Source organism: Metopolophium dirhodum, chromosome 1, assembly GCF_019925205.1.
Source record: "Metopolophium dirhodum isolate CAU chromosome 1, ASM1992520v1, whole genome shotgun sequence".
Lineage (NCBI taxonomy): Eukaryota > Metazoa > Arthropoda > Insecta > Hemiptera > Aphididae > Metopolophium > Metopolophium dirhodum.
This window is the reverse complement of record NC_083560.1, coordinates 77,920,734-77,946,575: the sequence shown is the minus strand read 5'-3', so window position 1 is coordinate 77,946,575 and position 25,842 is coordinate 77,920,734. Positions and strand designations below refer to the sequence as shown.

The following is a 25,842-nucleotide window of genomic DNA, read 5'->3' as shown; positions in this document are numbered from 1 at the left end:
AATTTTATTTTTTTCTTCTCTAATAAATACTTTATTTAATATTATATAAAGCGTAAAAAAGTGTTTAAGATTATACACGTGATCAACCGATATTGCTATAGTTAACTTTTATTACAATCAAACAATATTTCTAAAAAGATCGACCAGATAGGATAGGTAAATAAACATAATGTTACTTCGATACGTTTTCTACATGATAAAACGATTAAATTGAGATCAAGAATTCTTGCGAAAAATATGTTTACCACGGATGACCCAGTGAATAATTTTCCAACGGGTGTGTAAATAATGAATCATTTTTCCGAAAGTTATACTTGGCACAAACCCTTCAAATCCTGAAACGTGGAAGATTATTTTCGTTTCAAGTTGGAAATAGTACACAGCTAGCTCTCAAAACTTAGCGTCTAAAAACCGATACACAAAATGTGTATAAATTATCAACGTTTATAACATCATGAATATAATAATAATATTATAGGTTTATAGGTTTTTCAGAGGCTACCTTATGCAGCACCAATAACTCAATAACGGCATTTACTGTAATATTTGTAAGTTGTTACTATACTTGTTTTAGTTTTTATTAAAATAGGTGGGTAGGTATTATAGTTAGGGCACTATAGATACAGGTATGCTACGCCGCCATTTTGCGACTAATAATGTTATGTGAATATGAATTTCTCCCCCTTTATTTTATCATTTTATCATTGATGAATGAGTCACAGAATGGTGGCAAGCATACCCATTATATGTAGAGCCTTACTATAGTTAATGCTAAATTATCACCTATCCAGGTGGTCATCTGGCTATTACCCACCCATGACCACCTCTTAAAAACTCAGAGGCATCCACCTCATGATTACCCCCTTTACTACGTCACTGGGTGCCCATAAACTCTGATTGGTAGGTGTCAACAGTCAAAGGTTTGAATGATTATATGATGTTTTAATTTTACAGTTAGTAAACAAAATATGTCAGCTGAAAGGCCACCTGTATAATATTATAATAGAGTTGAAAGCAAAATTAATTTCTGCGTTGACATTAAATGCTTCAATACAATCTAATAATACATAAATATGTAGTAAGTAGGTTGATATACGTTTTCATACTTGTGCGGTTTCCCAATCAGGTCCAAGAGTGCATCGAAAAATATCGCCGGTAAGACTTGCTCGATAATTGTGGAGATGTAATAGTAGTAAAAGCAGGTCGTAAACTTAATCGATGGACGCCACAACATTTCATCGAATGGGTATTGTTCAAGAGTTTTCATGCCCAAATCTAATAGTTCTTCGTTTGATACAGATTTCGATACAGATGCGCTGTTGTAAACGGGAATAGCATCATTCATCTCCAACCAACTGAAAAAAATAAAATAATTCGAGATAATAATACCTACATATTATTATGACCTATCGCATCTGTATAAGTTATTTTTTTTAAATTAAATTTTATGGGTGGTTGGGTAGATATATTAGGTAATATAATTTTAATTATAATTTTTTTTATTGAGCTTAAGCCCGGAAACTATATCCATAAACTGTTTTCTGTTTTTAAGGAGGGAACGGTTGGAACGGTTGGTTGAAACCAGAGACTGGAACCTTTTGAATTTATCAGTATCGGTTTCAGTACTGGTTCTCCAAAAATAAATTAACTGTTCCGGTTCGGTTCTGGTTTTTGATAAATAAAAAATAAAGGTATCGGTTCCAAATAATTTCGGTACCGGTTCCAGATAATTTAGGTACCGAAAAGTATGGTAATTTTAAATGCCTATCCGGAATGCGCTTTTAATTAATAGTATGAGACATATTAGAAAATTGATCATACATAGTTTATACACAAAACAGTAATACCATTAAATTATGATAAATAAAATAATTTTATTTTTGAACCTAAAAGAAACCATTTAATTTAAAAATTCCTGTTCGGTTCCGGTACTTTATTTATTAAAATAAATGTTTCGGTTCCGGTTCTGGTTCTTAATATTTTAAAGGTTCAGGTACGAGAACTGGTTTTTTATGTTCGGTTCCAGTCCCTGGTTGAAACACGTTAGTATATGTTTGGTAAGGATTTGTTAGATACAAATCCCGGGTGGTCACTCATCTGAGAGCTAGCAACACCGGCCAATACACTCAGAGCACTTCCGCAGTTGAGTGTACGGACCTGATCACACTACGCCACAATTTTTATTTTTATTATGTAAATTATATAGGTATTATAGAGTAAATAATAATAATAATAATAATAATAATAATGGTAATAATTATGTAATCTGTGTATATAAAACAGTAAGCTGATTGACTGATCTATCAACGCACAGCTCAGACCATTGGACGGATTGGACTGAAATTTGGCATACAGATAGCTATTATGACGTAGGCATGCGTTAAGAAAGGATTTTTCGAAATTTTGATTTTAAAGGGTTGAAATCGGTAAAAATATTTTTTTACATGCAATTTGTATATCTATATTCATATAATAATAACAATAGCAGTCGACCGATTACGGGAATACGGTACGGCACGGCGGCCAGATGGTTTCCATCTACCTGTACTATGACCATTTTTTTGTGTGTGTATTTTATCAGCGTGTAGATATGAATTGTTCCGTGGCTATAGTATTATTTATAAGTTGTATAGAAAACACCGACTAGCTCAATTATACAAATCTTAATCTTACTTTACAGCGATTTCAGGGTGTCGTTGGTTGATAAATCTACGAGCCACGACGTTGGCGTTGTCGTTTTCATGATAAAAGTACGGAAATATAATACTTCAGTCGTAATAAACCCATTGCCGACCATCCCATATCTTCCCCCCACCACTTTTCGTACATGCACACGTGTACGAACGTTGCACGTCGTCGTCACTGACAGTGCGGATCTGTGACTGGTGAAGACGTGAACTTATCTTTCACACGTCGTATTCTCCTGTTGTGTAAATGCTGTACGTCTGTCGTCTACTACTATATCCTAATCTGACATCGTATAATATTATATTTTACGCACTACGCAGTAAATTAAATACATTGTTATCGATTGGTAATTGGTATTGGATAGTGTTATATTGATATCATATATTGATTTGTACGGCACAAAATATAATATAATCTGTATATATCTGTATATAAAAACGCGTTGTTGGTGGATAGAGCCGCGGTAGAACTGTTGTCATTTTCACGATAGAAGTTTAGTGATTATCCTACATATTATATTTATAGGCTTATATCTGCGAGTGACGTAAACGTTTGCTTAACGATATAAAATGTATGTCCACGTGCTGTAAATTATATGTATTTGGCCACGTTGTCGTTGTCATTAAGTAGCGATAGCCTAGCATTCGATAAAGGACCGGTAAACGGTTTCGGTATACAAGTGTAACGTAAGACAGCTTACTGCCTGATTAGTTTTTTTAGATTTTTCGTGTTTGGTTTTTGTTGTTAGGAGCATTAATTTAACGTTGTTTAATTTAATTACCTAAGAAATGGCTAAAGAAAGTCTTTTAGTTAATGGAGAACTTGAACAACATACTGTTGTCCCCATTGTTGGTGACGGTGCCTGTGTATTCCGAGGCTAACGAATCCCTTTAATTCCGAATGATCATCCGTTCGAATTAAATGATTACAGTTTCCCCTCAAAGTCTGTTTTGCAATGACTATAAACAAGTCTCAAGGCCAAACTCTTAAATTTGCAGGAATAGATTTGCGAGAAAACTGTTTTTCACATGGGCAGTTCTTGCTCACGCGTAAGCTCACCCAGTAGCTTGGTGATTTTGTCGCCTACTAATAGATCAGCGAAGAACATTGTCAACAAAGAAATTTTGTAGATAAAATTTTGAAAAACTATTAGTAAAACATTTATTTTGAACCTTCAGTGCTAAAATTTATCGTGAACAAAGCTTCGGCCGCCAAAAGCTATAACTTATAGAATAGGTTATGATAATAATTTTTATCTTAAAAACTAAATTAATATGTATAAAATATTATTTCAAAAATCTTAATTAATTTAAATTTCAATAGATTAAACAAAATTTAATCTTGCCAGGTTACATACATTTATATACTTAAACCCGGAAACGACGGGTAATTCAACTAGTAAGTTATAATATTTTCATATCACCATAATAGTAATGCAACATGTTTAAAATAGATATTGAAGAATAAAATTATTGGTCACTTTGATACTATACCCATAACCCACTTATGCGGGTGCAAATTACTATACCCGTTTGAAAAATATTTAAATGCTTTTTAATTCCTATCCACTATAATGGGTGAGTTCAATTTACAATCGCCCGAATTAAATTCCAATGTCGCGGAGGTTTAACACAATTTAATAATAATAATTAATAATCATATATACTGCGACATTAAGACGTGGGGCGGCTGATTTTGAATTCTGAGAATTATTAGCCCGAGTTAACGCCCAAGTTCTACCGTACTTTCGTCTATTCTGAACAACTATTGCTGTTGCAGCATTACTGGTGAGGGGGCATCTGATTTAAATATTTAACAAACCGAACCATAGCATTGCCTGCGCACCACTTTGGACTGGAAAATTATTCTAAAGTAACTACAGACTATAAACCCACCCACCGAAGGAGATTTGTAATCATTTACAGTTGTATTCTACAATAATTGCAACGCGACATTAACAAATATAATTATCCTGTCGAATAATTACCCATAACCCATGTATGTACTTACTTTGATTTAGATCTGTGCCAAGCCGCTACGATCATTGATTTTATGGAAATATCGACGGCCATGTAATCAGGAACTATCGATTTATCGCCGTACGTCACTCGTACGATCCCTTTCCCGCATGCCATCATGAGTCCGATCGGTCCGTTAAAATTATCTATCCATCCTTTGATGGGGTCATTGACCGACGATATAACTGTAATGAATAACACAATGTATGCTGTATGCTGATGACAATAGTTTATACACAAAATTGTATAATTTTTATTTTTATTAATTTTTGTTTATAATTAATTGTTCATTAATATTGGTAAAAAATTTGTTGTAATTCAAAAATATCATTCACGGAGACTTGACATTTTTCACTAGATCGTTATATTTTATGTACCTACATAATGACATTTCCATTTATTTTAGTTTTAAGCTATTAGCCTATTTATACCACTTACCTCTTCAAAACCGTTCTACTTTAAGTCGGTATTGATTCAAAAATGAATGACAATAATACTATAGGTACATAGGGTAAATTATATGGCACTTCTAGGGAAAAACTTCCATGACTAAAAATGTATGGTTTTGAGAAAAAGTGTTTTGAAGTTTAAATCAGAGATGCTTTAAAGAGTTCTTTACTGTCTTACAAACGTACTTTACAAAATGACTTCTTCAAATATTATGAAATTATTTACTCTCTTAAACCCAAAAAGTTAGACTTATGGTATTTTACAATTTTTTAAGTGAATGCAAAACTGCTATATTTTGAGACGTGACGGTAAGACATTTCTATTTGAAAATACAAGACTAATGTGTTTTATATATTACGGCTGCAAAATCATAAATAATGAAATGTAATACCGTCACAAGTCACAACACTGTCATTGCTGTTATCCATTCAACATATCACACGCACTTTAGTTTTTATTTACAGCGAGAATCAAAATAAGGCAGTCTTGAACTTCAGTGATTAATCGGACAGATTAAAGAACGCGTACTGGCATAAAGTAAACATAGCTCTATTTCTTTGAAAATTAGCTAAAAAAAATGATTAATTTAATATTGATGATACATCGTCTTTTAGGTATAATAAAAAACTATATTGAATATGTTGCGTTAAAATTGCGTTGTTATATTATTATAGAGCTAGTTTTATATACTATTAGAAAATTATAGTTATTTTCACTCAAAATCCTTCCATTTTTAGTTGTAGCAGCCTCGTTCTAGAGACACGATAGGTAATTATAATCATAAATAATTAATTTAATAAATACTTCAATTTACCTAATAGTAAAATAAACTAATATGTTACTATCAAATTTATAAATATAGAATAAAATATACTTAGTAACATAGGCTGATAGACCGCCTTCGCTCAGAATCGTTATTCGTATGTAATGATATTTTTGATATTTTATTATTGGAATCAAATTTAATACATACCTATTAGAGGTACTACTTGCCACATTTTAATTTGCATTCATAAATTCAGTAAACATTTTGTATTTATTTTGAATTACTTGTAAAAATATTTCATGTTTCATAGGTAATAGAAATTATTTATATAATCTATCTCATATTATATATATTGAACCTACTTGTAGAACATGAATGTCAAACACTCTGCCATCGCCTAATTTTTTTATGGCCCACGGCTACCAATATTAATGGGCAATTAATAACTGTAAAAATAGATAAATAAAAAAAAATTTTCAATTTTCATTTTATATTACAAATACTGGATACCTATGTTAGTGATAGGTATACAGTATAATATGTTTATCATAGTTTAGTACTAAAAGCTATATACATAAAAAAAAATACACTATGTTACTTTTATGTGTTATCTTCTGATGAACTGTACCTAATTGAATACGTATTGACGTATTGTATAGTATTGTAAGAAATGAATACAATTTAAAATTTGTATAAAATGTTTTTTAGATACATATTTTGTGCAGCCCATAAAAGTGTTTAATATATTCAGCGAAGTTAATATTTCAAGTTTGACACATGTTTTCTGTACTAGTGTAGTACGAGTTTATATGGAAAAATTCAAGTAGGTAGTTATGAACTTGTGTTAAAGAAAAATGTTTAGAAAAAAATAAGTCCCTAATACAAGACATATAGTTGGACTTAGAGTTGTATTATGCATATTATTACAACTATAGATACCAAAACATTATTAATTTTTTTTTTATTTTGCCGGATACAGTTACGAAATATGTACCAAGTCGCTGGTTTTAAAACTAAACCAATACGCTATTAAGTAGATACTTATCTATTTCAAACATAACATACGTGTCAAATTACACGACAATGCAAATGCAAATTATTATAAATTCGACCCCTTCGGGTATAGACAATCAGGCAGAGGTTATATTTTATATGGTTTTAACTCGGTTGACTTATGTGAAACAAAATTCACTTTACAGGGAGATTGAAAAATATTTTCTAAAATTCAGTTCTTGTCGGCTTTTGTAAATTTACATAATTTGTTTGTCGTGTACGCTGTCTATGTTTGGTTAGGATATTATTCAAATTCGTATATCGTACGACGTGATTTATTTCTGTTTTCATTATTATTACAACAGTCAATGGCGTATATCTTATATATACCTATAGTGCCCCTACCTACTTATGTTACAAACACGAAAATGTTCCACATTTGCCCGTTGGTGTTTCGTAGCCCGAGGGGATTGCAACCGGAAATTAACACAAGTTGTTGCGTTCCGAAAAGAAATAGGTAGGTATAAAAAAAATTTCATACTTATTGCGTTCCTGGATTTTTTTTTTTGTATATCCGAAACGCGTCCCAATATGTGTAAAATACAAAAGACGGCGGTGAACTCTCTTGATTTTTAAGACTATGGTAAACTATCCAGAATTCTGATGGTAAACTATCTCTCAGCTACATTATGTTTACTCAAAGGAAATACATAATTTTATTAGTTACTATAATTTAACTTGACTTTTTTAAAATTTGTATGTTCGTATTATTACAATGATTTAATTTAAGCGTGTATTCAATTTAATTATTGATTTTATATTTCATTAATATCTCGACTATATTATAAATTTGTTAGTTCATATATAAATGATACAATTATAATCAGGGCCGGTCTTAGGGAACTTATGTGCCCTGGGCAAGGAAAATTAATGCGCCCTCTAGTTCAGGTTAAGTATTTTTTACTCAGAAGTCAGAATAAAAAACAAACTATTTTAATTAATTTTTATTACTGAAATAAATTTAAAGTAAAGTCATTTTTATAATAATAATATTAATAAGTATATATTATTTAATAGGTAGGTATGTTTATATTCAAATAATCTTCATATATTTAGTGAAACTTTTCGTGCTTTAATCTCTGCAAATTCATTAACCAATGTCCAATCGAGATTTTCAGCAATATAATTTTCAGTAGATAAGATTGCAAGTGATGCCTGAGTGATGACAATCTTTCATCACCCATAGTTGTTCTTACATATGTTTTAATTAGCTTAAGTTTCGAAAAACTACGTTCTCCAGATGCAACTTTAACAGGATTTGTCAATAGAATCCTAAGTGCTATCCACACATTTCCACGAAGACAAAAGCATTAAATATACTTTCGAATGTATTGCGCGTGAAGATGGAGTACCCGCATAATTGATTCGACTATCTATTTTCGTTAGACTGTGACAGCTATGGCTTTTCTCAAGATATCTTTTATTTTTTGCTATACATTATTGTATTTACTCGAATTATTAAAAATAATTTGAATTACAAAAACTATTATTAAAATATTAATATCTGAACTCTGAAGGCGCCCATGACATAATGGCGACCTGGGCGGTCACCCTGCTCGCCCACTCCTAAGACCGGCCCTGATTATAGTTGTACAAACGAAGTCACTGCAGACTTGGGAGAGCTTATCATCGGGAGAGATTATCATTTTGACTGTACATTTTTGTTTTTGTATAATATATGAATCGTATCTGATTAAAAACGATAAAAGTTTTAGCTTTGACGAGTAAAAACAAGATAATTAACTGGAAACTTTAAACTGTACTTATTTTTTAATATAATATTATTAACTTAACGGATTAAAAAAATTAAGTAACTTGCTAAGCCTTGTCACAATTACTTATTCAAATATATAAAACGTTCGTAAAATACATAATATAACATTTCGACAAATAAAATACATACTTAGCTTTAGCTAGTTATTTTCTCGTGCTCACGTATCTTAGTATCTATATATAACTTTATACTCATACTTTATATTAATTTTATAAAAATCGTATACGAAGTATAATATATATTCTGAGAAAATTTCAAATTATTTAGGGATCCAATATGCTTTTAAAATGATAATTCCTTTGAAATAACATTTTACAAATATTTGAGTTTTATCCGTCTCTATATTATATACGTGACTGGAATATTTGTATTAGTTTATTTTCGAATGATACAAAAACGATTATGGAGTATAAATAAAATATAAAGATATTGTATACTCAGAAATACCTACAGAACTTATAAATGAAAATCGGAACGTATTCCGTGTAAATAATAATATATAGAGAATAATATGCTATTGTAGTTTTAAATTATTTTTGTAGGTACCTCCCTATATATTATATTATATTATATATACAAAGATATCGTTGTTTCGGGGTTTGATCGATAAAGCTTATATGGGGCGTTTCAAAAGTCTTCATCCGATTTCAAAAATTCGTATTTATTTAAAAAATGAAGATACAGGAGAGTAAACTATTAGTTATTCTTATAACTATTCTTAAAATAACCAATTTTTGATTCGTTTGCTTACAAACTGATGGACAATTTAAATAACTCAGCTATATTGTTAATCGCGAGTAACTGACCTATACACCCCTGGGGATCGTTTAGAACATTTGTAAGCAAACCAATAAAACATTTATTGTTTTAAGAATACTTATATTTTATTTCAACCCTCCCCTGTTTGAAGTACCTCCGCTTCTTCACACGGTTTTCCATGTCATTGTTTTATATATTATCATTGAATAAGCTTATTGTTCCACATTGTAATAGATAGCCTAAGAATACATTTAGAGGGAAAAAAACCCACCCCTGCATCTTTTTTTTAAAAATATATAATATGGATTCGGATGAAATCTGATGAAGACTTTTGATACAACCTCTTGATACCAGATAATTCATATTTTTATCGTTTTTAATATTATAATTTTTTTCAGTTTTACAAGATATATATTGTTCCCCCACGAACCCTAGTCTCAAACAAATCGAATACAATATTATAATAATATGAATTTTAAGAACACTCACCGATCGATGGTCTGAATATCACCACCGGTATGTTATTCCGTTCTTCGTTAATTATTTGTTCGGCGAGTAATTTTGTCAGCGTGTATGTGTTTGGAAACGATCCTAAAAACCTTCATCGAAACAACACAAACGCGATTAATGTGATAACAAATTATTGACATTTCGGTACTATAATATAATGCATGTTTTGTGTCGACAACACAATATATACGCAACGTAATATAATGTCGTTGTTAATTTAAATTAACGTAGTTATACTAATGCACAATTTATAGGGACTTCTTGTCTGGTATAATATGATAATATACCTAATAATAATAGGTACATAATATGTCTATCGATTACTTCAGTCAGTAATTCACAGCCATTTCCCCGTATGCTGCTCGAAAGTCGAGATGTTGTACGACTACGTGATATTTGAATTTATAGGGATGATCGATTGCACTCTTTACCTAATTAAAGTATGCGGGTCAAATTGCACTAGGGTTAAAAAAAAGTTAACGGTTGAACTGCATTTAAAATGTCATTAAATAATATATAGTTAAAATTAAAAAATATATAAATGAAAATAATTATTATCATGCCAATGCTTAAATTTGAAGTGAGAAGGGAAATTAGTGTTTTTATTGTTCAGAAATGTTTGGTGAAACATATTTTTTTTTTAATCTAAGTGAAGTTAAACTATTTTTTTTAACCCAAGTTCAATCAGACTAAAAAAAATTTAATTTAATCTTACCCTAATTGATATATTAACAGAAAAGAAACGATTTGGGGGATTTTGTAAGCTTGGCCTGAGAAAAAAAATTTACCGATCATCTGATATCTAATTATTAATTAATATTACCTTATAATATTTTTGAGAACTATTTAGCATTACCCAGAGGATTTAATTTAGAGGAGGTGATTTGTATGTGGCATCCACATAATATATATATTTTGACGGTCTAATAAAGTCACAGGAGTGGTGAGATTTGGGGAACGGCAGGGTGTACTTTAGCATCCCTATTTATTTTTTGCGTCTTGTTGACCTGTTACACAATTTAGAAACTGATGCATACAACTTTAAAATATATATTATGAAACCATAATGTAGCACTCACAATAATAATAAATTGATATTTTTACTAATGTTTGTAACAGATCTAATATTATTTTATGTTTTGTGTAAATATATATTACCTAATTACAAGGGGTAATAGAAAGATCTGATAAATCAAATAACTTTATAATATTTTGTTCTAATAGATATTTAGACGTTTTTTTTTATATATAATTTATGGGCGCTTGCTTTTTTTTTTACTGAAAACATTAATCTTTTAATATCATTTTTGGACAAATGTTGATGGTACGTTATTTATTTATTAAAAAATATATTTAAACGTTTATATAAGTAAAGTAGATTATTTTTATCATTTTTTAAAATATCAATATTTTTCAGATTAAATTAATATGAAACGTAAGAAGTAATAACTTTTTTTTTAAATATTTGTTTTAGGAATTTCCTGACATAAGTATATTTCTTAAATTATTTACTAGATATACAATTTTTATAATTTTTGTCATACATTTTTAACTTAAGTATCAATTTTCATTTTTAATTGTTAGGTATAACAGTAATTGTATAGGTATTATTAATTAATGTACCTAAATTATTATTATTGTAGGTACATAAATATTTTTAAATATATGTATTGAAATTTTGAATATAGTTGTATATTCAGTCATTGTAATGGCACAATATGATGACTGATCCATAATATAAGTGGTGTGTGAAAAAAGAAGTTTTAGAATTTCTGATTTATATTATATAGAAACTATACCAGTAGGCAGTTTGTTTGACATGCCTGATATAGATAATGAATAATTATCAGTCGACACCATAACAGCTATTTTATAAACTTCTTACTTTTTGGGTTTTTAGTTCTTTAGAATATTAAATAATATAATATTATAATATGACCCTTTGGCCCCATATATACATGCATACATAAAATACACACATATATATATTACGATTAGCCTGCTTACATTTTGGCGCCACTGCGTATGTCAAAAGCGTGATGGATTGGTTTTGAAAAATCACCGATAATGACGGTCGGCTATTCATTTGTCACTGCTCTTTTATTTAGTTTAATTGTTTTAATAATCGATAGTAGGTAATAATAATATATAGCTACCTTCTTAATTATTATCCAATTACGTTAAAGACTTATGGCACTAATGTCATTTTGCCCTCAAAAATACACTATACTTTAGTTGATATGTCAAACACGTGGCTCGCTGCACAATTTTGTACAGCCCATGGTTACCAATATTAATAGAAAATTAATTGTAGAAAAAAAAATATAAAAATAACTAAACAATTCTCATTTTGTGTCACAACTATGTTAGTGTATAATTCTTAAAAGTAGCTTCGTCCAATACAATTTCATCCGAAATAGAAAAGTTATTGGCAGAAAATAGAGATGTCAAATATCGCAAACATCAAAAATGAATTATTAATTTGATCTTATTTTTGTAAATTAAATAATACCTATAAGTATACCTCATAAATAATTAAAATGGGTTTAGCGCTATGTGGGTTTTAAAATTTTTTCCAATGTTGCCTTGAGACCCAAATATAGTTCTCGGTGGATTTTTTTACATTGCCACGAGAATCACATTTGGATCTCACTACTCTAGTACGGTTATTCTCATTTATAAATTTCATATCATTAAATTTATTATTTCCAGATTCTGCACGAACTTTTGATATGAATAGCAAAAACATAATTTTATTATTATTTCTGAGACATATTTAAATATAACCACAAAATATCAAAAATAAATTTCAATTTTAAATACAATGGCAATAGAAAACAAAATCATTGTTGGCAGTTATCAAAATCTAGTTGAGATCCAGAACTAGGTCTCATAGCGCTCAACCTGTTAATAAAATTTCATTTTTTTGTGATTTAATTTCGCCAGTTGTATTTGTAATAATACAAGTCAATAATACAATCTGTGGATGATACGTTAAGTAAAAATAATACATGTAATATGTATGTATCAGCAGTACCCACACATGCTAGAAGTGAATAAGTACTTAAATGAATATTTAACTCTGATTGGAACTAAATAATAAAATCGAACTTGACTGGATGGTTGTCAACTGTCAATTAATAATGCCAACATTCAATAGTAGAGCGATAATAGTTTAGAAAAACAATATCTAGGAAACCAAGAAATATTGTAACAAAATCTAAGTATACGTTTACCTTTCACTTAAATATCTATTACATTCTAATTTAAACAATCTGTTGCAACGATTACATCGATTTGCATTCTGAAAAAATATTCTGATTTTATATACGAAGGCTTCATTGAGGCTCATTTTTATAATTGTAATTAATTGATTAAATACCTATTTAAGTTTGAAATTTAAAAAACGGTCTGCTGCCGCCTATGAAGTTTTAACTTTAAAAATATAAATTACAATAAGATCGCGTACAATATTTTTTTTTTATTGGTCTTAAGCTTGGCTAGGCAACTATGGCCATTGGCTGTTGGGGGGGGGGGGGTACGACTGGAACACGTATGTGTATTTGTGGCAAGGATTGAAAAACTCGGGTGATCACCCATCTGGCAACTAGTGACACCGGTCGGTGCTTGCACTTAGAACACGTTTCGTGACTGAATGCAACTATCACGCCACTCCAAGCCACTTACAGTATTTTTGTAATAGTATTTACAGTTTAAATGTAAAAACAATGTTATCGATTTTAATTGACGTCAATTTATATTTTGTCTGATAAAAAATTGGTTTATAAGATCAGTAATTTAAAAGAATAAAAAAGGTTCTAAAAAGAACTTTTTTCTTCTTATGTACTTTTTTTAAATTATATTATTTTTGATGTATCATAAAGTAGCTGACAGTTATTATATTTATGTATGCATCAATATGTTAGTTATATTCACGAGATAACCTAAAATTATTTCCTATCAAAGTTCAAAATAATTTCTCTTTTGAACAATATTTTGATATTCTTGAATTTGCGCATTGTGAACCCATGAATTATAGTTTTCAAATTTTATAAAATTGCGAAAAATTTAAAAAAACTGGCACCGAGCTACTAAAGGACTTACGTTGTGAATCGATTAAACTATTGGCATTAAAATGCTTATGAAACGGTACATTGTTACTGCGCTTCTCAGAAATATAAGAATACTCACTACCTATACTAATTTATTCACGTGGTTTGGTTTAAATATGAGTTGTTTTAATGAAGTTTGTTGCGTAACTTTTTTAACGAACAACGCGTAGCTTATAATATTTTGTTTTTACTTTTTATGTTACGATAATAATATAATATTAAAACGCGCAATGTATTTTTTGTAGCTATAGGTACATCGCGCCTACATGGTTAAAAGAATTATAAAATTAAAAAAATTAAAATATTAATATTAGATTATAATTATCCACATATTAGTATGTAGGTATATAGGCACTACATTTACTTCGTTTTCATATTTGTAATCTAGAAAATTTTATTTTACAAGACCCGACATAACAATAATATTGTTATTAATCCAATCAAATTGAAAGGGAAATTATTATAATAGTGTATTTTTAAGTACTTTTTTTAATATCTTTTTCTACCATTAGTTTAGTTCTGCAGAAAGGTTTGCGCATATTCAAAACACTTTAAAATGTTTATATAGTACCTACTGTAATATTGTATACTTGCGTGAACATTGTAAATCTGCAGTTATATAATATCTTTTGTTGTCTCGTGGTTTACTCGGTTGTATAGGTACGCATATTTAATATGTATTATTACTTTGTGCCATTTTAATATTATATTAATACGATGTGTTAAGAATGGGATTCCACAATACCGTTTTTTTTTCAGCAAAAAACACCTATACCCGTTCTAACTTGAGTCTTACTCCGATAGTAATTTTGAATACATATTTGAATTTAATATGAAATTTTAAAACGGTATTTTTTTTCCATTGAAAATTTCCCCTAAGTGCCTTCACTGGTTGGTTCTTCTTTCAAGTCACTCAAGCTGCTACATTAATATTATTTAAAAAGACATCCATTATACTTTTTTTTATTATGTATACTGTATAGGTTGTATAAAATCGATATTAAAAATAAAAATAAATATTTCTAAAATGTCGAGATTCATTTCTCAATTTCAACTGGATTGTTTCTTTTTAAAAATAATAGCATGGATACTTTAAACGTACTTATATACACATGTGGTTTTCAATATTTATTATTAAATTTACTTTGTGACATTTTAATATAGGTGTATCAATACGATTTATGAAGATTTAAGAAAGGGTTTCCACACTTCCGTTTTTTTTTTTGAGAGAGAAAAATAGTCCTATATACGCGTTGCAACGTATTGACTTGAGTCTTACTACGATAGTAATTTTTAAAACATATTTAAATTTATTAAACAATTTAAAAATCAATTTTTTTTCAATTTAAATTTATAAATAATATGTGATATTTATTTCTAAATTTAAAGTGATATTTATTCTTTTTAAGAATAGCACGAAGACTTTAAAAGGTAATTAAAAGACAACTTTCACCGTCACACACGTCTTTCGTCTTGTAAGATTTTGAGAATTCATTATATTTCATTACGAAAATATACGTATTATATCATAACGAAAATTAGAATATTTTAAGATTTATAGGTACCTAGTTACTATTAGACATTTTATTTAAAATAACATCTCAACACCTAGAAGCAGTACTGCATTAGCTAATAGGTAGGACTGTAGCAGCAGAGTGGATATTCACTCTTTGTAGTTAATGACATTATAATATAGGAACTTAAAACTAAAATATTAATGCGCTTTTGACAAATTGATTTTATTACCTAAATAATAAATATTAAGTACCTAAACTTAAATTGTGCTTTTGAGAGGATTCGATACTAACGTTTTTTTTAGCAAAGTATACAGAGCTAATTAAGTAACTGGTATTAACGGTACAAGGTATAATATTTTAAGTTGCACATAAGCTCTTACTTTTTTGTTAAAATACTGCTCAATGTCGGATCTAAATTTTCCGCTATCGAGATTGCTTCTCGCCAACCGATTGGTGATTCGTAGACTTTTTCTTCGACATTTTCTCTGATGCAATTACAATACGCAGTCGACACGTGCAGCAATACCTGTAAAATATGTTTTTATTGTATCAGACCAACGACGCGACAAGACCAATATTTTTTGGTGGTGCACGATTTTAAAGAGATCATGGACTCGTGTGAACTTTGCCCCCATGGCCACCTCTTTTCACATTCCTTACATGAAAACAGAACATTATTTTAACATAACTTTTCCTGATAGTAAATTATATTGTTTGTTTAAGTTTGATAGATTTTTAAATTATTTGTAATAATAATGTATACTTCTCTATATCTAATTAGTATCGATAAATTGGTGAGTCGTTTCTGTACCATATTTTTTCGTATATGATTGGCTATAACCAATATACAGGGTGTAACCAGGTTGATATACCTGACAAATGAAATAACTTTTGTTCTAATCAGTATATTAAAATTTTTATTTATAAGTAATTTAAAGACGCTTTTGTTACACGTAAGGTACATTTTTTTTTTAATACTGAAAATAAAAAATAAAATAATATAAACTTTTTTTGTAAAATTCAAAATTGTCAATTTGTTATAAAAAAATGTATTGTATTCAGGTAATTTAGTTAATTGTATTTTTTTTTTTAATTTTATTATTTTTGTTAATTTAAGTTGATACAGCATTAAAAAACATTTTAAATTCAAAAAGTATCCATAACATTTTTAAAAATATTTTATAAGAATTTTTAAATAGGCACCTACTTGTGAAAATTAAAACATTTTTTAAAAAATTTGACATTTTAAAAAGTCATACAAAATAAACCACTTGACTTAAATAAATGTTTTTAAAATCAAAAGTTTTCTAAATCAAAGATTTAGAAAATGAAAATTGTTATACTTTACTAAATTAGAACAAAAGTTATTTCATTTTTCAGGTCATTCTGTTATATATATTATGTATAGCTGCAGAGAACATAATAATATTATGATAGGCATATTGCAATAAAGAACTAAATGCAATATAAAAAGGTGGGTAAGTGGATGTCGCTCTACTGTACAGTAGGTTACAAGTGATTCATTGTAATAGATGGTGTTAAATTTGAATTCTGAGCGAAAATGGTCAGCCTATGATATTACCAAGTATATTAGATGATATTATTGTGAATAAAGTAATTTATATATAACCTATTTACGTGGAGCCTTGTTTTCAATTTTCAATCCTTAGCTATAAAAGTTGAACATTTTATAAATTTTTAACTCCAAAATAATTATTAAATTTTAAATTTGATACATTTTGTCAAAATTTGAACTTTAAATGCTTGTAAAAAAAAATTGTGCCTTTGTATTTTCAATATTTTTCAACTGCTATTAAAACGATAAAGGAGCCTTATAATAAATTTTCACGCTTTTTTACCCAACAAATAAAATTTTATTGATATTTATAGAAAAAAAAACTGAAAAAATTGAAAACTAACAATGTTCATAAACAGCTCAAAAACAATCAAATTATTTTCAAAATTTTATCGTGTATAGAAAATGCTAATATAATCATTCAGTTAAATTTTCAAGTATCTACAGTCATACGTTTTTTAATTACAACAAAATAAGAAAATCGTTACATGGGATATCGAGTGAATATGAAATGTTGTAAAAATATGAATTTCAAACGCTTATAAAAATTTAATTTGACTTTCTTGTAGAAATTTTTTTTTTTGATAAAGGTAGACAAACTTATGGATAATCTTGTATTACATTTTCAAATCTTATAGATTTAAAAAGAAAAATTTTTATGAATTCTCAACCCAAAATAATTTGCTAATTTTCGTGATTTTTCAGTATTTTGTCAAGATTTTAACTTTGAATGCTTATAAATAAAAACTGTGACTAAGAATTTTTAATATTTTTAAATATATTAATCTTAGTAACAATATAGTAGGAGCCTTGTATTAAATTTTCAAGCTTTTTTACCCAAAAAATAAAGTTTTATTGACATCCATAGAAAAAAATACTAATAAAATTTGAAACTGAAAATGTTCCTAAACAGTTCAAAACAAATCAAAATATTTTTAAAATTTTATCCTGTGTAGAAAATGCATATATAAACAACCAGTGAAAATTGCATGTATATAAATTTATTTGTTTTAGAGTGACACTAAAAACCAAAATCGATTTTCTCAAAAACAGATTTTGCATAAAAATCCCCGTTTTTCCTTAATTTTTCTTTTGTTTTTCACGTCGCTTTTGAAAACTACTGGGAAATTACCAACTAGATTCACTTTCCTATCAGAAAAGTTACTGTTGAATAAAATCCAAGCATTTTTACTGTCTTGAAAGGTGATAACAGACACAAAAAAAAAAACACACATCATTATAAAATCAATACATTAATCGCTTCGCTCAGAATCTAAAATTGATTTGTTATATTTGCTACAAAATAATCAGTATGTAAAAGAAAAAAGATTTGATTTTTTAAGGGGTGCACTAGCCCTCTTGGCATTTATCCCCCCCTACTCACGCCAATGTGTTAGACGTACACCTACTAATACTTTTGATCTTTTTTTCAATATTTGTTGAGGCTTTGACATCGATGGTCGTAAGCCAACTTTTTTTTAATGGTATAAAATACAAGTCACTGAATCTAAAGTCAACCACACTGTTTTTACAATTTTAAGCTTAATTTCTTTTGAGAAAAATATATTTTTAGATTGTTTTGGTAGTTTCTTTGTCCCGTGCTTGTTGTTTAGTGAAGTTGATTTGTTTGTGATTCCGTGTGCTTCAGACAACATCCAGCCAGAGCTTAATTTGGTTATGTTTGTGGAGGAGGGAGTGGGGATAAATTGTTTGTACATTTTACCTATTAGCCCCCAAAAATATGTTTGTATGTATCATAAGCATCTCTCTCAATGCAACCCTTATGTAAATGTGCATGTAAAACACATGTATGCGCACACGAACACAAATAAATTTATTGTATTTAAATATTGATATAAAATTGATATAGTTGTGTAGGTGCATTATCCTGGCACTCGTACTTTTGAAATCATACATTTTAACCCGGCAGTATTATAATGTATACTTTATCGCTTTCAATTTTACACAGCCCTCAACATTAAATTTCATCTTATGGGTGTAGCTGCGGTAATGTAACTTCAGTACACGGGATACATTACTTTTAACAAATTTCAACCCGAAGTATTTTGTATATTTTATTTTATACAACTTTTTACAACCCGCAAAACCCCTCAAAATTCAATTTCATCTTACGGGTGCTGTGGTAGTGTTAGTACGTTATCCATGCACCCGTATGATAAAATTGAATTTTGAGGGTTTTTGAGGGTTATACAAGATAGTACAGAATAAAGTACACAATGCCGCAGGGTTGAAATATATATGGTTCTGAACTTACGGGCGCCATGGTAACGCATGCAGTTACACATCATACGACTTTGCCGGTAGACTACTAAATAGTCCGAGGTAAAAAATTTCAAAGAGTAAAAAGTCAACGGCAAAAACGTCCAAAACATAAAAAGACCATGGTAATAAGTTCCGGTACATATATAATTAAGTAATAGGAAAAATACGATGTGATGTTGAAATAATGTTCCAATTAGTACCTATTAATATGTATATTTTTTAATTAAATGATTTATCAAAAAAAATCAACAAATAGTGTGGTAGGTAGGTACCAATATCGGTAATATTACACTTTAGACTTCGATAGAAATTATTCTATAATATCATATATTATTATATATATATTGTTTTTGTATAAATAATTAATTCAATTTATTATATAACATGTTTTGGAAATTAAAATGATTGCACTTTTTTTAAAAATAAATAAATAAAAGTATTGTTATAATATAATATATTATATTACATAATATTATATAGTATATACATATACCGGACTTTTTTTTACCGCGATTCGACGTTGCTGATGTGCATCTTCGCTCCGCGATTAATTAATAATCGACCGCTCAGTGGTTTATTTTGTACGACAATGGAATAATATTGAGTATAATATATATTTTGTGAAATATCTAGTGTTTATTACTAAACAATATTATTATAGTTGCTATGCAGGTACAGCTTCCATTGGGGTTTCAGGGTTTTTTGTATTATTCTGATAAATAGGTAGGTATTATAGTAGTGTTATATAAGTAGGACATAGGTAGGGACATAAGTGTGGTGTGCCAAAAAAAACTCGGAGGAGGTACCACAAACAAACTTCCCCCCCTTTTGTAATTACGCCACAATATCCGGTGTACCTAGGGCAGTTGATCAGTGATTACTATTATATACAATTACCTATACAATGTTTCAGGTACTAAACAAATATTTTAAAATTGTAACTAAAAAAAAAAAATCAAGCAAAGGGCTAAACAAAATTCCGAGGGGGCACATAAGTCCACATAGCCCACCCCTCTTTCTACTCTTATAGTCTTATGTATGTTATTGATTGTAAGGTTTTATTTGTATATGCCACATGACACATGCCAATTCTTTGTTGATAAGTAATAACTGATAAGGAACCTATAAATTTTACAGAGAGAAATAAAGGCGAGTGTGTCCTATTCTCACTCGGATGGCAATTTATAGGAAGGTAGAAGGTTTATATATTTATTCTTATCTATTTATTGAATGATTAAACCAATACTTGTGTTATATAGGTAAGTGGTTTGAAATTGATTTTTAATAATGATAAAAATCTTTTAATGAATATACCTAATTTTTATTTTAGAGATATCTACTCAAAATTCATATTAAAATCGAAAAAATAAAATTAATATCTAAACTTATATCGAAATAATATTTATATTACAATAATTGTTATAAATAAATAAATTAAAAACAGTAAACAAATTAATTTAATTTAAATTTAAAATTCAACAATATCTGACGGGTGGTTATTCTGCAGCGTAGGTAGGTTATGTTAACCTATCGAAATATGAATCAAAAACATATTTTTTTTTAATTTGATTGAAAATCGAAAATCAATTAAATCGATGTCATGCAATGACTAAAAATCAATATATTATTTTTAAATTCAAAAATCAGAAAAAATTAATATCGATAAGCGAAAATGAAATTAAAATTGAAAAATTTGATCTTATGACCGGAACGATAAATGTATTGATTTTACGATGATGTGTGTTTTTTTTGTTTAGGCATATGTTACCGGAAAATATGTAATTTAGTCAATGTTGACAAAGACTAGTCAATAAAGATAATGCCTGATTTAGTAAGGAATTAACATCAATAACTAGTACTTGATGACAATTCCTAATAAAAGAAGGCATTGATGATAAAATTAAAAAATCAAATAATATACACATAATACCTATTATTTAGGTATTGAGTATTTTAATTTAAGTTTTAATTTAAGTTCCATGACCGATTTCTGTGTGTGTAGAATTAATGATATCAAACAATACTTTTCATTTTGTACGTTATAAACTAATAAGTTACTCACCCTCTGTCACATTGGTTAAGATTTTAATAAGACTATCTTTGCCGCTGATAGCAAGAATATTGTACCTACTTACGAATATTTCTATAATCTTTCGTAATCTTTTTTTCCAGCAGTGGATAGCGTGATTTTGGATTGTTTTATTTCTTCGACTCGTTCACAATATTCAACATTATCGAAAAAAAGTTATTGGCATTACGTTTATTTTCAATCAATAATGACATTGGGTTATTGTCCAATTTTAAGCGCATTTTATTTAAATCCATTTTGAAACAGAGATTATTAAACACAATTATTAACACTTCACTATTTACCATTTCATTGTACAAACAGTACTGTATCATACTGGAAGAGTCCATAACGATACATATAGTAAAATAATATTACATTTGTCAATTATTGACAATTTAATTATAAGTTATAAGCAATAAAAACGATAACATACAACCTAGTTGACCATACTATGTTCCACAATCAGATCGATCAACGATAAAGGTGTTTATTTTTTGTTTTAATACGGCTTTATAACATTGCCTAATATAATACGGAAATGTTGATAAAACTAAGAAATATCCGTAATTGGCTATCCTTTCCAGTCATTGTTAACAATGACTAGGTAATCACGACAATTATTATTCTTAAATTATCATCTTTGACAATTGACGGTAACATATACCTACATTGGTCAATATAATGTTTTGATTTTTAACTTTGAAGGTGGTTTATGAAAAAAAATTGGATATAGTTTGTGTTTTGGTGAGAGGTCAAAATTAAACATTTCAGGTACCTACTTTTCAAATGCGTCGCGGGAAAACGAGAATTTTTACACAAACTATTTTTCGACCAAATCTTGTTTTTTAGTGTACACTGTACATACCCAACGATTATTTGATTTTTTCCAAAACAAATTTTGAAACAATTATTGTGACGATTACAAATTAATATATCTTTAGGCAGGTGGATATTTCGCAACAGACTTACTTCTAAATGTTTCATTTGCTTGGCCAATTGCACAACTTCGCGTGTTCCTCTCACGTTCATGATCGTCGCATCCCTTATCGGCTCATCGAAACGGACACTGGCAGCGACGTGGAATATGACCGAAACGTTTTCCACCAAAAAACCGTACTCCTCGTCCGACAACCCAAGTCGCAGTTCGGTCATGTCACCCAACACGGGTAACAGTTTTTCTTCCATGAGACCCGGCTTTTGTTGTTTGATAGTGTCGAATAACTGGGAACAAAGTAAAAATAATTTACACGATCGGATCACTAATTTACATTCAGGTGGGTAGGTAATATCATGATGGCTTAATATATAGGTATGATACTATGATCGCAACTTTATGATACGCAGGTGTCATGGCCGCCACTGGCAGTGCATTTTATCACTTCGATTTATTTGCTAACAAAACCATACAAATTATTAATTTCTTGGCTAAGTAAATCCAAAAATCACTGCAAGGTGAGATTCTTTTCCATGCTTAAACATGCAATAATTGTACGTGCGCAGCCCATAACGAAAATGTGTCTCAATGCGATCATACCTATATATTTAGCCATGGGTAATATAATATAATCATCTTCATTGCGACATTGAAATAATATAATAATATCGTTCTACTAAATTTTACTTACACGTCATCGTGACCACTTGCCCCACAAGAGTCAAGACGTGTATAAGAATGCATTTATTGGTATAAAAAAACAAAATGCATTTATATATAGCATCAAAGCTACTATTTTTTTCAATAATAAAATTATTATTAACGATTGTGGTGTATCGTTTATTAACATAATATTATTTATGTCGTTATTATTAAATAAAATAATATACCAATAATTAATAAAGTATAATGCAACTATTCCTTGGATATTTTTTGCATTAAACGATATAGTACCTATATAAATTACTATTTTCGTATTTTAATACTTACAATGCTGTTACAGAATTGTTTACTTTATACTTAACGTTAATTTTCTTATCGCTAGCTTAACCATGGGAATTGAATGAGACGTAATAGATCTATATAGGTACATATAGCTTATTTTCGTATTTAATATTTTGAATAAAAACAGTCGTTTTTAAATTAAACATTTTTTTTTACAACTAGTATTATTAATATTACATAAAACAAATTGCAACTAGTGCAACAAAAAATTTACTCTCAAAATGTTTTTTATTATTTTTTTTAATTAGCTTTCAACCTAAAGCTCAACCATTAATTTAAAAAATAATAGTATGATGGATTTATTTCATGATCACCCCCTCATAATTATTAAAAATACATTTTAATACTAGAAAGTAGAAGTAGGTAAACGGTAAATGTTAATAAAAATGAGTTATAATTAATTTAAAATAAGAGTTAATTTCAAGGAAAATATAATATTTATTCATATAAAAATTACTCTTTTAAAAATATTGTGTGTCGCCTAGTTTATTAGTTAAAAAAATGCACTGACCTGTTGCATAAGTCATGAGGCTAGTAATATTTTTTACTTTTTGACTGTATAGTAAATTTAAGTACTCGTATACAATATAGTAATACTATACAAAGCATTAATTATGTACACATAATAATCATATAAATATACATTTTAATATTATGAAAACTAAAACATACTTTAGCATCCAAAATTTCTTTGATTCTAGAAGCCGTGTCTTTTCCTTTTTTATGTCTCACCAAAAGACAGATTTTACCGATATCTGGACAGGACCGAACTAGTTTTTCGATTAAAACTTTGCCCATAAATCCGGTAGCACCGGTTACCAGGACATAACGCCCTCTGAAGAAGTCTTGTATACTCATTATGTTCTGAAAAATTTAAATAACCATTAAAACAAGACGTGTATTACAGTTTAACCGTGTAAAATATGACGTAGGTACAAAGTGTAACCGACTTCTCAATATTAAGTGGATATTATTATTATATTGTTCGTAAATAATATTTAAAGAATTTCCTAATCACATTTGTATTGTAAAATATTCTAATGGATTGTTAATCGTTGCCATACAATTCTTATTTATAGTAATTTGTAGATCGAATAGGTGGCAAATATTATAATAAAATTAATGAATACGTATAACACCAAATTATTGTTCGATATTGGTAGTTTATGTATCATAATAAAAGCCAATGTTCAATGTACCTACATAATATAAAACACGTCGAAAAGTGAACAATAATATTGGCAGTACACTGTGATAAACATAATATTTATTCATCGAATAATATTGAGCGAATTCTGTACATAATATGCTGTACAGCGATGTAGCTATTAATAATAATAATAATAGTAGGAATCACTTGAGTAGATAGTCATTATCTAGGGGGCGTAGGACGACTTGTGATTCTCGGAATACATTAAGCAATAAAATATACATATAATATCAAATATCAAATGTTGAAAAAAGTATCAACCACGGAAAGGACCTCCAAGATAGGCGGGTAGAAAATAAAGTATAAACAGATTAACGAAAAATCAATAATTGGAAAGATGCATTTCTATAAGAAAGGGGTATAATATAGGCTTAATATATTAATGCATTTAAAATATGCGTATGACAAAAATATCATGATTTTAAAACAACGTAGAATATTATAACTTCACACAGTCTTACTGAAAAATGATATTTTGAACTATTCAGTGGCGTAGCAAGGGGGGGGGGCTATGAGGGCCCTCCCCCTCCCATTGACTGTGTTGACCTTAGAATTTTATCAAGATTAATAAAAAAACAAAAAGTATAAGTAAAATACGTATTGTATTTGTATTTTTCGTATTTTTTTAAGAGACACTCAACCCCTATAAAATTCCTGGCTACGCCACTGAAACTAATGATAGTATATTTTATATACAATTCTAATACTATATATATTATATATAATGGTGCGTATTAAACTTTAACATATAGTAGATAAACGAAAATGCTGCTAAACATAGTAAACTCCAAAACGGGCTGTGTTCAGACGTTTTTACCCGAGCTATGGAACGAGCACCTCAACGACAATCAGTTTAAAAAAACTAATAATTTGGCCTTAGAATATTTCGAATGGAATTAATTTGGACTTAGAAAAATATACGAGTAAATATTTTTTTGAACACTTAGAATTATATCTATATTATAATTATATTCTGTGGTCATAAATCATAATCATACTAATTTTAAAGTTTTTTATCTGAATAATAAAAATATAACGACTACAATTCAAATAAGACTACAGTTTATCGCACCTGAGTTCATCCTTTATTCCACTGTACGTCACCTGTACAAGTTG

General features: G+C 28.8%; 1 protein-coding gene across 1 annotated transcript in view; it reads right to left on the bottom strand.

The window, feature by feature from the left end:
• The window catches only part of LOC132936669 (fatty acyl-CoA reductase 1-like), a 32,400-nt gene that overhangs the window by 5,270 nt on the left and 1,288 nt on the right, over positions 1 to 25,842 (bottom strand). The window contains exons 2-7 of the mRNA XM_061003434.1: positions 24,189 to 24,380; positions 22,547 to 22,798; positions 16,028 to 16,173; positions 9,998 to 10,107; positions 4,699 to 4,891; positions 1,107 to 1,355 (exon numbers count right to left, since the gene is read on the bottom strand). Coding sequence (XP_060859417.1) covers positions 1,107 to 1,355; positions 4,699 to 4,891; positions 9,998 to 10,107; positions 16,028 to 16,173; positions 22,547 to 22,798; positions 24,189 to 24,374 — 1,136 coding nt within the window. The 5' untranslated portion in view covers positions 24,375 to 24,380. The remainder of the gene's footprint in view (positions 1 to 1,106; positions 1,356 to 4,698; positions 4,892 to 9,997; positions 10,108 to 16,027; positions 16,174 to 22,546; positions 22,799 to 24,188; positions 24,381 to 25,842) is intronic.